At 44.4% G+C, this 12945-nt stretch overlaps 1 protein-coding gene across 1 annotated transcript in view; it reads left to right on the forward strand.

The window, feature by feature from the left end:
* Nucleotides 1-2406: 2406 nt before the first annotated feature.
* PLCL2 (phospholipase C like 2) overlaps nt 2407-12945 on the forward strand; it is a 99879-nt gene continuing 89340 nt past the window's right edge. Inside the window, exons 1-2 of the mRNA XM_063154113.1 lie at nt 2407-2653; nt 3339-3871. Of these exons, the coding sequence (XP_063010183.1) occupies nt 3557-3871 (315 nt within the window). The 5' untranslated portion in view covers nt 2407-2653; nt 3339-3556. The remainder of the gene's footprint in view (nt 2654-3338; nt 3872-12945) is intronic.

Consider the following 12945-nt stretch of genomic DNA (forward strand, 5'->3'; position numbering starts at 1 on the left):
CAGATACTATTGTATTGATTTGTATGCATGCATCCTTAAGACTAGATTCAGAAGTTTTACTCTTTCCTTTGTATTGAATCATCACCTTCACAGTCAAAAGTCTGGCAATGTCTGCAGGTCTTGATATCATTCATTACAGAACTGCCAAGGCTAAAGTTAAATGATTTCTTTTTCAGTGTTGTTATCTTGTTTCTATACAGGTTGGACAGATAAGCGGAGTTAAAAAGGGTTTTTTTAATCCTTTTTTCTCTGAGATAGGACTGATCAAATTCTGCTAAAGGCCTTAAAACTGGTGTTCTGCTATGTGCATCTTAAGCAGCAAGACGACAGAAAGCACATATCTTCCTCACCAGTTTACTGGCAAGGCTCTGTGACAAATGGTTCTAATAACATTTTGTACCTGTTTTGTATAAATTTCATCCTTCAGAAGAAACAGTGACGCTCCTAATGACAAAGTGTCTCCTGTAGGGGGATGTTTGTGATGTCCACATCTGTAGATACAATACTGGATAATATTTAATATTCAAGGCTGACTTTTCCTAGTTAAATGGTGAGGCAAGATGTTCAGGCAGGAGATGTTCGCATGAGGGCAAATGGTAAAATGACTGTATTACCGCTAATGAAAACCACAAACTTTGGCTATTTCAGATCTTAAGTTTAATATTAATGTCCCTAGTGTTTACAGTCTAAATCCTGCAAATGTGCACGTTTTCATTTAACCTTAAGCTTTGTTAATAGTTTGATTAAATTGGGACCATATATGAGTCACGTAGCAGTGTCAGGTTCTGAACTTCCTTGACCCACTAGAAATGATACTGAGTAAGTAATATTCTCCAAAGAGCTTCATACTTTCCTCCAATCTGCATCACACCTTATGGTTCCTTTTCTGCTGCAGTGACAAGCAGCATTGTCCAGATTGCAGACAGAATATTGAAGAAAACACTCTCACCACCACCAGCCTGTAAGTTGGTGGCTGCTTAATGACCGTGGGGACACAGACGTCAATCTCTTCAGGAAGGGGAGATTGAAATGAGGGCTCTCATGCTCCAAGTGATCTAAACAGTAAAAACAGACAGAAGATATCATCCCTGTGGCTCTATGTTTTGGAGGAGTGAGATGTCCCTTGGTGTTCTGAAGAAAAAGGTGGAGGTGCCTTCCTTTTGGAGACTGCTCAGAGCATTGGGCCACCACAAAGGTACAATGGCACTGCAGAGCCACTGCACATGTGGCAAAGTCCGGGAGCTGGGGAACAGGACTGAAAATGCACCCTTCAATCCAGTGTTTTTCAGCACCAGTACGCTGAAGGGGGATATTTGTGCTGCCTTATTCAAGCTATTTAGGATAGGTATCTGATCTCTGTGCCAGCGTTTCCAGGCACAGCCAGTGATCTCCCGAGGGCAACTGAGGGAACCTAAATTAAAAGTGTAGTGCTTTCATTCGACTATAATCTGAGTCAAGCTCCTGCATTAAGCACTTCAGCCAAATGCTGAAGGTCAGATGGTGTGGGCCGTCTTAGGTGTCTGTTTGCTCTGTGTGACTCTTTGCACTCTTATTTCTGCGATTTCCAATTTTGCTCATGTTCTCAATGTATTGTCTCCCAAACTGACTCAATTTCTGAATTTCAAGCAAAGGGCCAAGTGCCTCAACTATGGCATTTCATTTCCCTTTATTCAACTTAATCGTGAAATATCAAGCTCTTGCAACATGCAGCTGTGTTAAGAGGTAAAAATAAATATGCGGCTCTCTGAATTACTGCTCTTTCACCAAGTGCCTCCTGTTTGTCTCATAGCAAACCTAAACCAGCGTGTATGGGGTATGCGAGGGCACGCCGGCCGAGCATGCTGTATTGTGGACACGCTTCAAGGCAACCATCAAGTTGCAGTTTCCGTTAAGCTTTTAATATTCCAGCACTCCATCACATTCGTTCCTTTAATAATTAACGGCTCTAATTGGACTAATTGGGCTGTCAGCGCCCAGTAGGTCCGTTCCAGCCATTCCACCGCGGCCCCCCGCCCTTCCTGCGCGCCCGGGCGGCCGCAGCCCCTCGGGTGGGCAGGGCGGGTGAAGGGCCCGGGGCGCCGACGGGAGGGGCGGGAGGAGCCGCCGTCCGGGCGGAGGGGAGCAGATGATGCGGGCGGGAGCGAGGGGCCGGGCACGGGCTCTTTTGTGTGGGCCCGGAGCCCGGCCGAGAGGCGCGGGGCGGGAGGGGCGGAGGAACGCTCCGGTGAGCGCGGGGCGCGGGAAGGGGCGGGCGGGCCTGCCCTCGGGCGGAGCGCCCCCGAGCTGCCGGAGGGGGTGCTGGCGGCGGGGCCGCCAATCCGCGCGGGGCCGGCCCTGTGACTGGCGGCGGCGGCGCCAGGGGGGCGAGCCCGATCGCTCGCTCAGCCTTCCCCCGAGAGTTTCCTCGCGGGGGCGGCCGGGGCTGCCTCTCTCTTCGGCGCTGCCGGCGTTTCCCCCCACGGGGCTGCTGCCGAGCATTGGGCCGGGGAAGGCGGCGGCAGCAGCAGCAGCGGAGAGCGAGGGAAGCAGCCACATGAATCAGTTTCTCTCTGTATCCGGCTCCGGGCAGAGGCGGCGACCATAGCGGGGAGGAGGGGAGAGGGGAAAAGCGGCTCCTGCAGGAGCGGCAGCCGGGGCTCCGCTCGCCGCCGAGGTGGGTAGCGAGGCCGCAGCGTGAGGGCGGGGGGCGGCTGCGGGCGAGGCTGCCGCGGGGCTGGGGGTGCCGCCGCTGCCCCGGCCGGGCTGTCTCCGCTCTGGAGCGGCTGGATGTCGGCAGGCAGCGGGAAGGGAGAAAAGTTGCCGAGGGCGCCCGGGGCTGCCCCGCGGGGCGGCGGCGGCGAGCCTGCTCGTGTTCCGCCGCTTCTGGCCGCCGGTCGTGGCCGGAGAGGGGCTGCGGCGGATGGTCCCCGCCGTGCTTGGGACGGGCTTTCCCCCGGGCCGGGGCCGGAGGCTTTGGGGCGTGTTGTTCTGCAAGTTCTCTTTTCGCTCCCGCTTCGTTGCTTCAGCGATTGTGGGTGTCGCTGTATCAGGGTGACAAAATACCGCCATCAACGCCTCTCGTTTTTCCCGGCTGAGCAGCCCCAAAAGCTCCGTTCCTTCGGTCCCCTCCAGCCTCCCGCGCCCCGGGGCGGGCCGGTCCCCGTCCCCGTGGCGGGGCTGCGCTCATTGCCCCGCTCGGCGCCCCCGGCGGGTCGCGGGTGTGCGGGCGGGCACCCCGGGCAGCCCCTCTCCTCCCACGCGTGTCCGTGTGTGCGCGCAGGGCAGCGCGCCGCGGTGCGACGCTCCCCCGCCTCGTGCGAGGAGCGGTTGTCACGTTTCGTCTCCTTTTCCCTCCCCAGGTGCTGCGGGACTGGTGCTCGCCGAGCCGCCACCGACACGTTGCGTCCGTCCCCCCTCCCCTCTTGGAGCTACGCGGCCTCGGCTGCCAAATGCGCGGGGGGGAGAGACTTAGGCTCAAAATCCCCCGCTCGTAAATAGAGAGAAAGCGGAAGGAGCGGCACCGCGGGAGGAGGGGAGGGGGGCAGCGGCGGTGCTTCTGCCGTAGCCAGGGAGGCTGATGGCGGAGTTGGGCAGCGGTGGCGGCACCGGCGGCGGGGGGCTGCCCTCCTCCCCGGGGCCGGTCCAAGGCAAGGTGGCGTTCAAGGCAGGAGATGGGGAAGGAGGAGGAGGAGGCGGCGGCGGCGGGAGATCCCGCTTTGACAGTGCGGGCAGCCGGGTGTCCAACGGGGACTGTGCCCAGCCGGGAGCCGGTGAGGAGCCGGGATCAGCTCCTCCTGCAAGCCCGGAGAGCAGCAGTAAAGAAAGAGGATTTTCCGCCAGTCAACAACGAGAAGGCAAACCCGGCATCCCCCGGAGGAGCAGCATAATTAAGGTAAGAGCTCCTGCTCCTCCCCATCGGGGTCTTTTTCTCTGTGACAGAGGCAGGGAGATGCGGGCGATACACTGGGCTCACAGAGCCTTGGCTCTGGATGAAAAGACAGGCAGCTTTTTTCTTTCTCTTTTTTTCCTCCCTCCTGTGGCGAGGGGACTTGATTTTTCCTTTGTCAGAAGTGGACAACAGTGAGAGGATGGCTTTGTATACATCTACGCTTGGGGGTAGCAGGGTGTCGTGTTTTGAGGTTTATTAAAGTAGAAGGGTCTAGCTCCTGTTAGGGAAGGTGAGAGAAACTAGCTGGCTTGTGACAAGACAACATGGGCACCAGCCTGGCAGGGGAAGACGTGAATTGCACAGTATGCTTGTTATTTGGGATGCACCTGTGCAGAGCAATTTAGTGGCTCCATTGGCTTGTGTGTGTGACAGGCACACAGCAGGTGATGAGAGATTCAGGCTCTCATTGGGCTGGGGGTGGGAGAAGGTACATAATAGGGAACATTCTTCTTGTTAAAAATGACAGCTCGTTTAGCAGTAGGCTGAGTTGTACTTCACCTATGGAAACATCTTTATATGTAGCTCTGCATATTCTGAACGCTTATGTTTCAGCTTGAAAAACAGGGAGAGCATCAGTGGTAGAATGTAGCTTGGGCAAAAAGGAATGGGATTTTTAAAAAAATACTATTATTTCTACAAAGACGCTTGTTTTGGTTTCTTAAATCCATGGTTCCTGAGATATATGTTGGGTTAGCTTTCCCAACTCCAATGAAAATGCTGAGAGAACACAGAGAAATTGCTCCAATGGTATAACAGCTGTGAAATGAGGCACAACTTCAAGTACTTAAGATCTGAGTTTAATCAAGATCAGCTAGATCTAAATTAAGCTAGATGTGTTGTCTTCTTAGATATTTATATGCTTCCAAAATCAGCTGTGGTAGGCTGACCTTGGCTGGATTCCAGACACCCACCAAAGCCACTCTATCACTCCCCTCCTCAGCTGGACAGGGAAGAGGAGGTAGAATGAAAGGCTCATGGGTTGAGGTAAGGACAGGGAGAGATCTCTTAGAAATTACTGTCAAGGACAAAACATGACAGTAATTTGTTAATTACAGTTAATATGGGGAAACTAATTTATTACTAATCAAATCAGTATAGGATAATAAGAAATAAAACCAAATTAAGGTGCTTAAAAGAACATTCCCTTCATTCTGCCCCTCTCCTGTGGTGCAGGGGGATGTGGAAGGAGGGTTGTGGTCAGCTCATCACATATTTCTGCAGTTCCTTCCTCCTCAGGGGAGGACTCCTCACACTTTTACCCTGCTCCAGCATTGTGTCTCCTCCCATGCGAGGGACCATGAACTTCTATAGCCTGAGTCTTACCCACAGAGTGTAGTTGTTCATGAACTGCTCCAGTGTGTGTCCCACATGGGGTCACAAATCCTTCCAGGAGCCCTCTCCAGGTTGGGTTTCCCACAGGGCTGCAGCCCTCTTCAGGCATCCAGCTCCAGTGCCATGGAGTCCTCCATGGGCTGCTAGGGGACAGCCTGTCTCACCCTGCTCTTCTCTGGGGCTGCAGGGAAATCTCAGCTCTGGCACCTGGAGCACCTCCTCCCACCCCTTCACTGACCTTGGTGTCTGCAGTGTTGTTTCACTTGTCTGTTGTCCCCCCCTTTCTCTGGCTGCAGTCACTTCTGAGCAGTGTTTTTTCCCTCCCCTGTTAACCCTGTAATCCCAGAGGCACTGCCACAGCCACTGGTGGGGCTGGCTTGGCCATCTGGAGCTGGCTGGTGTTGGTTGTGTTGGTCATAGGTGAAGCCACTGGCAGCCTCTCACAGAAGCCACCCTTGTAGCCCCCCTGCTACCAAAATCTTGTCATGCAAACCCAAGAGACATGCCAGCCCTTATCACTAAAATCCACATCCATCATGCGATCTTCACAAATGTCAGTCACATCAACAGAAAAGAATTTCCCACGCCAAAGTCAAAACCAACACCATCTCAACACCAAACAAAACACAATTCACCACAGTTAGAGCATGAATTTCACACAATCAGTCCGTGTTTTAGCCATTATCTCTGTTGTTCTGTTGCTTGGATAGAAAAATGTGCAGAATATCAAGAATACCAATGCACAATAGTGTATTGAAAGTTGTGTTACTGTCTCCTGGGCCCTGCTGTACAAACCAAGGGGAGAGCAAGGGCAGTGAGCAGTGGAGCACATTTGACAGGCTGTACCCACCCTTCCTGTTTGAGCAGTGATGCTGGGCGTGTGTGTGTGTGCTAAAGAAATCATAACAATGGATAGGGGGCAGCTGAGCTCAATATTGGAATAATTTCGTATTTGCTGGATTTATCAGTGATTTTTTTACAGGTCTTTTACTTCTTAACAGTTTCTTGTTTCTTCTGTGGTAGCCTAAGAAAGACAGTAGTGTTGTTTGCAGTGTGTACCATGCTGTTCTACTACTTTGTAGTGTATGATTTAATTGTGCTGCAGCCTTCTGCCTCTCTGGGGACCAAGCAAGGTCACAGTACCTAGGGATTTGTGATATATTAAGATCAAGAAGCATGAGATAAGGAAATAGGTTTTGAATTACATTTCATGGATACCCAAGTCAAGGTTCTTAGTTTCTACAGCAATGATAGCACTTTGGAATACAAAATTATTCAACTTTCTGCTATTATTGCTGCTGAATACCATTTTGCAGATGTGAACAGTAATCTGTGTAGCAGCCAAGAACTGATTACTAAAACTTTCTGTTATTATTTGAATAATTATTTCAGGTGGAGAAATGTGGCAACACTGCATTTAAAGTTATGTGGTCCATATTTATTTTAGATATGACTGTTTTAATACTTGTGGGAAAAATCACTTGTCTAAATATATTCTGATTATGATTTTGCCTGCTGAGTTCAGCAGTTCAGGTGGTTTGAGTCCAGGTGTATTGGTGCCTGGTTTTCACTATGAAACCTTATGGAATATCTGACATGGGTAGCAAACATGAAGATGCTTCTTGCCTGCTCTTGTAGAGCAGAAGTCTGTAAAGAATGGGAAAAGTAAGATGTAATATGCTTTTGGAAAGTGTTCCTGGAGTTTTAATAGCTTATATCTGCTCTTAAAGAAGATACAAAGTAATCTTAAGGAGCGGGTCTGTTCCATGCAGATGTAGATTTCATACATTCATGCAAAACATGAAAAAATCGATTGCCTTTGTTGAACCAAATCCGAGGTCCAGGGACTACATTCATGCAAAACATGACTTTGTAGTTGATCTGTAAAATGCACCTTTATGGAATATCTAATACTTAAATGTTGTGTCTGTCAATTGCTGTGTAGGTGCTTGGGTCACAAACTGAGAATTGACATTTGAATAATAGTTCTAATTCAGATTAAATTCTTGAGAACCACATGTTTGTGCATGAAAATCAGGAGCGCAGATCCATGTTTTATTTTGGTTTCAGTCTGTGCTTCCATTGGCTGTCTATTTTCATAACTCTGAGAAGAGCAGTTGCTGCCTTTTTCCCTTTCCTTTCTTACTCGCAGTATCTGTTCCCTTTTTCCAGTAGCTCCATATTTTTTCCGTTTTATTTCTTTTGTGCACCTGCTAATTTTGACTTTTCCTTTCTCGTTTGGTATAAGATGATTTACCCTTCAAGGCTGAGGTGTCACCTAGGATGATGACAGGTGCTGCAGCTGCTATTACTGGAAAAAGTAACGCAGTCTTTATACATAGTAGTTTACTTGGCCTTTCATTCTCATGTATCAGCTCTGTTTAGGCTGAAAGGATTAAATTGAATTTGTAGCAATTTTTATTATATCACCTATTTTATTGATTGCCTTTGTTGAACCAAATTTGAGAGCCAGGGACTATATACATGTGTTTATAGAGACTTTTTCACTTTCTTATTCTCTGTATTTATGAGATTCTGATTTTTCAAGAGGCTATAGTGATGATACATTGTGCATCCATGGGATTAAGGCTCTTGGATACCTGACTTGTGAACTAATTTATATACCACTTGTTTGTATGTAGCGGGTTTTGGGGTGACTGTTTTGTTTTTCCACAATATTTTCCTTGGCGCAGCTAGCTGTGGTTTCCTATTATGTAATTTCCTACAACATTTCCTATAATATTCTGTGAAATTAATTTACATCTTGCAGTTCAAAGTGGGTTTAAGCATCCTGTGAACTTTTCTTAGCTTCTCTGACAGTTGGCAGTGAGCTTGCTTTATTTTAGTGTGAGGTTCCTCCACGCCTTTCTTAAAGAGACTTTGAGGTTGTAGGCGTTTGAGAATCTTTCAGGCAGCCAGTGACTTGTGGTGGATGGATATGTTTCCTCAGAGCTGCCTGCTTCCAGGGGTGTCCAATAAATGCTTACAGAACCTCATTGTTTCCCAAAGCCATAGACCTAGACAGGAAGAGATCCATGGGGATAGATATGTCTTTATTAGGAGACAGGTTGCAGTAATAAAATGAGAAGAGATACACTTAGGAGAGACTGCAGTTATTTAGGAAGGCAGCAGTGAAAAAAATGTGGCTTTAGCATTCTGTGAGCAGGAGTGCTTTTATCAACATGTGTGTGGAAGCAAAGTTCAGGGTGTTTTTTTTGCATATACCATTATTGATCTCAGTATTGGTGTATGCAATAAATTTCTTGGCTGATAACTTAAACAAATTTGCATCTTTCCTTTTTGCTTATGAGTCTAAACTCAAGCTTTCATTCTGTAAAGTCATGTACTTGCTGAGCATTGTAAACTTCTATCTTTCAAAGCCTGTAAGAAGAGAGGAACCAAATTTAGCAGGTAGATACTCTGGGGTATAATTTTCAGCAGAGCTTTCCTTTGAAACTAAACATATCCATGTCTTTCTATGACAGGGGATTTAGACAGCATGTACATCAAGATCTTCTTTCTTGTTAGAGTGCCAGAATGTGTTGCTAACTTGTTCAGTCTTCTGTGATCTCTAGTTCATACTGTAAACCCATTTGTATCAGGTGTAAAAAATATGAAATATGGAAAATGTTGTACAGTGTTTTCTACAACTATGATCGTTTTAAAGGCTTTAACACAAATTCTTGCATTCATGGTAAGCTCTAATGTAGCATTTTCAGTGGACTCAGGTTCTTTGCAGTCCTAAATTATCTTAGCCACAATGTTTGCAAGTCCTCATGGAGGCCCAGGAATAGGTCATATATATTTGGCTTCCATCTGAAAGAATATCAAGGAATTAGGTTGCTGGACACAGTTTAAAGTATATGAAATTACCTGATTTTCAATCATTTTTCATATTGCAAAGAAACCTGTGTAATGATGCAAGTAAATTTGATTTGGCCCAAAGATGGTTCCTTAATTTCAAAGAAAACAACCATGGAGAGGAAAGAAGGAAACAACATATTTGATTTACTCGTGCCCTTCCCCTTGGAAACAAAATGTGACAGTATCAGCTGAATTCCTTCTGGTTACAGAAGATCTTTCAAAGAAGGACATGGATGTCCCAGCAGTAAAAGATATTTTGCCTAGAGCACATGTGCTAATTGACACCAAAACTGACAGCACAAAAAAAAAGGCATATATTTAGGAAAGAAGGCTGTGATAGTTGAGCTCCCCCTACATATCACCCTGGACAGCCATTCAACTGTGCAGACAAAGTGTCGGCTTCTCTGAGAGGCAATTTCTGGATTTGTTTTAATGCAGATCTGTCCTATCTCTCTGGTTTGTCAGTATGAGAGACCTGAAAAGCTGCTTGCAGCTCCATGAGTCCTGCAGCTGTCCTTTAGAAGGTGCTGTCTCTGTGATTTGTTGGACTTGCAGCTAGATTATAGAAGGTTACCAGCACCTATCCATATTTGTATTCCTTCTCCATCCTCTACTACTGATTTTGTACTGGCTTCCTATTTTGTTAAAAAATTGAATATTTTTGAAAGAATATTTAACACCATATGGAGCATATCTTCTGTGATACAAAAGCTGTATACCTGAAGTATTTGCCTAGAGTATCATATATACATTAGACCTATGTATCAGGCAGTTTCCTACTTGTTAACTGTGACACTTTGTGTCACAGCCACTGAGTGGGTATGTTGTGCAATGTATTTTACTTGCATTAGTAGTTTCTGTAGACCACAGTAATCAAAATTTTATTTGGAGATATGCAACACATAAAAAAAGTTGTTTGTAGAAATGTATACATGAGGATACTGCCTTTATGTGATTTAGTTAGCTTATATACTATAGTCTATGAAGAGAAGTACTTTTTCCAAAAGCTGACTTGAAGCAGGCTCTTAATTTGGATGAATTTAGCTTCTCTGACTTTTCTTCTGGAAGAGCTTATCTATTTCTGTTGACTGAGTAAAGAGCTTGGCTAGTGTGAATAATAAAAACTCCTCTGCCCACAGAACCTTAGACTATCCACAAAACATGTTCAGTCTGTTCAGTGGTGAAAAATTAATTAATGGAATTAAAAATCATTATGAATACCTGATGAGATTTTTACTTATGCCTATTATCAGGCTTGATCAGTGACACAACTAGTTTAGCCTATTTTCAAACTAGGAATTAGAGCAGTGGTGTCCTGCCCATGGCTCACAAATAATACACTGTGCTCCCATGATTTGACTACATTCATGGAAGATTAAAAGAATTTAAACAGAGACTGACAGGACAAATTAATAGTGTAGTTTCCCAGCCTTTGCTGGTCCATGGATGATATTACCATCAATCTTTGTATTATTTGCACTGACTCTGTTAGGAAAAAACCCTTATATAAAATTCACCAATTATCAATCTCTAAGGGCCAAATTAATTTGGAAGACATATTATAATAGTAGTACATGGATTCTAAATTATTTATGTTTTCACTCAAATGTGGGATTATGTTCAGAATTTATATGTGTAAATATAAACATTAGCAGGTCAATTTTGGGGGAGGAAAGGTATATAATAATTTATGTGTAATATACATGGAGAAGAGGAAATTATAAAAATGTGATAAAAATCAGCAATACATGTAATACAAAAACATGTATATGTATTGAAGAAGGTTTAAAAATCGGGCTGGAAGAGACCTCAAGAGGTCAGTCTACTCTGCTCCACTGCTCTGCTACAGGATCAACTGTTAATAAATTTCAGTATAATGCTTTTGTCTTTTAATCACCTTTTCATTATGATCCTTCTATGCAGGCTGCTGCCTGATTGTTTCTCTTTGTAATGGGCAAAAGCAATCATCTGCAGAAAGCTTGTACTTGTCCTACTAACTGCATTCTAATTATTTCAGATTATACCTTCAATTTGCCAGGTTCTTTCTAGTTTTAACTTACCTTTAACATACATGCAGCTCTTCCACCTTCAGGTAAACATCCTGTTTTAATGATGCTCTCATTTTATCATATGTGGTATGTGATTTTTTTTTTTTTTGCTGCTGTTGTTAAGTGATTACAAACTTTGTTACAAGATCAAATTATATATTCCATGGTTAACATAAAAATTGGTTATGTGTATTCTTTACCACCTTTATATAGAGCAATATGATGTTGCAGAATCTAGTTCAAAAATACAATTTATGAGAAAATATTTTTCCCTTCTAAATATATTAAAATAATTGTTGGTAAGTACAAATTGATGATATTATTATTATTACTGGATTGCAGCACTGGCACAAGAAGGGCCCTTTGGAAGGGGCTGGTTTGTTTGTCTTTAAGGAGAGTAAGTAGCAAGTGGCCTCTTTCCCTGTTTTGCAGCTGTGTTTATGAAGAGTATTGTTACTGTTTTACACTGGATCTTCACATCTGGCATGCCTTTGAAACAGGGGCAGTGCCATGCTGCACTTGCTTTTCCCTGTTGTAGAGGACTGTTCATGAAGCTGTCCTTTGAAAGGATTGTTTCCCGTCCTCTTGACTGCAGTACCTCTCTTAATATCTACTTAAATTGCTTCTTTTCCAGAGCTGTGTGTACAGACTCACCTGTCCCTTGTTTCTGAAGAGGAACATCCCTGATTCACTCACCTGTTCTTCCCTCCTAGACCACAAAACATGAATGGTCAAAGCACTGAAGGGTGCGTTATAGAGAGTGACTGGAAATTGGCAGCACCGAGGCTCACAGTGTTACCTGGTGCAGCCTTGGGAAAGTAAAATGGCTGTGATTCATTTCTGCCTCTCTTGGGATTCCTTCTAATGTCATGTGGCCTTTTGGAGTAAGTAATAAAATATCCCTGAGTAGTTCAGATTGTATACCATGCTCAGGGATCTTTTCAGATACCAAATATTCACATTCTGGAAATAAGTGCAGGCAGACAGGAAGTATCTTTAAACAAACAAACCAACTCCTTTTCAGAATAGCAGCCGACAGTTTTATCAAATGAACAATAAAAAATAGCAAGATATTAAGCGGGATTTCAAAATTAACTCTAAAAATCTTTAACAAAAGAAACTTATATAGGTGTTTCACTTTGGTATAAGAAATGGGTACCTTACAAGTATATAGCAGATAATTGATATTATGCCTATTAGTGTAATGACTGTCCTAATGCCTTTGCTAGAATTGATTAAAATGGTTTGATATTTCCTTTAAATTATGAGATAATCAGTATTGCAGAATACTGCTGCTTTTTTTGGTAAAAAACACATCCACAGAATTTTCAAGATCCTTTTATGGCTGAGTTTCTGTGATTTTAACTTTTCCCCTTTATTTTCTTATACTTGTTTTTTTCTTTTTACCAGCATTATTATTTTGCTTACACTAAAAAAAACCCAGAGCATTTTACAGCTCTGTGTGTGCTTTGATGTTTTAGCATCTGTGAACACATCCCTATCCTTTACTGCCCTTTTAACTGTAGGATAGGAGAGGAGGAATGATTGTGAAATTCTGCAGCAGCAGAATGGTCTGCATGGGTTTTGTTTTGTGAAGTACCTCTCATGATGGAAAACCCAGGGTGATTTATATATTTAATTACCTAGTTCCTTGTGATAAAAGAGTTTCATGTGTCCAAATGTTTGCTCTAGCTGCATTCCATAAAATTAAATGTAAATGGCTGCTTATTTAGAAAAATATAATTTCATTGCTTTGTATTACCAAAGTGTAGT

This window comes from Melospiza melodia, chromosome 1 (genome assembly GCF_035770615.1).
Source record: "Melospiza melodia melodia isolate bMelMel2 chromosome 1, bMelMel2.pri, whole genome shotgun sequence".
Classification (NCBI taxonomy): Eukaryota; Metazoa; Chordata; class Aves; order Passeriformes; family Passerellidae; genus Melospiza; species Melospiza melodia.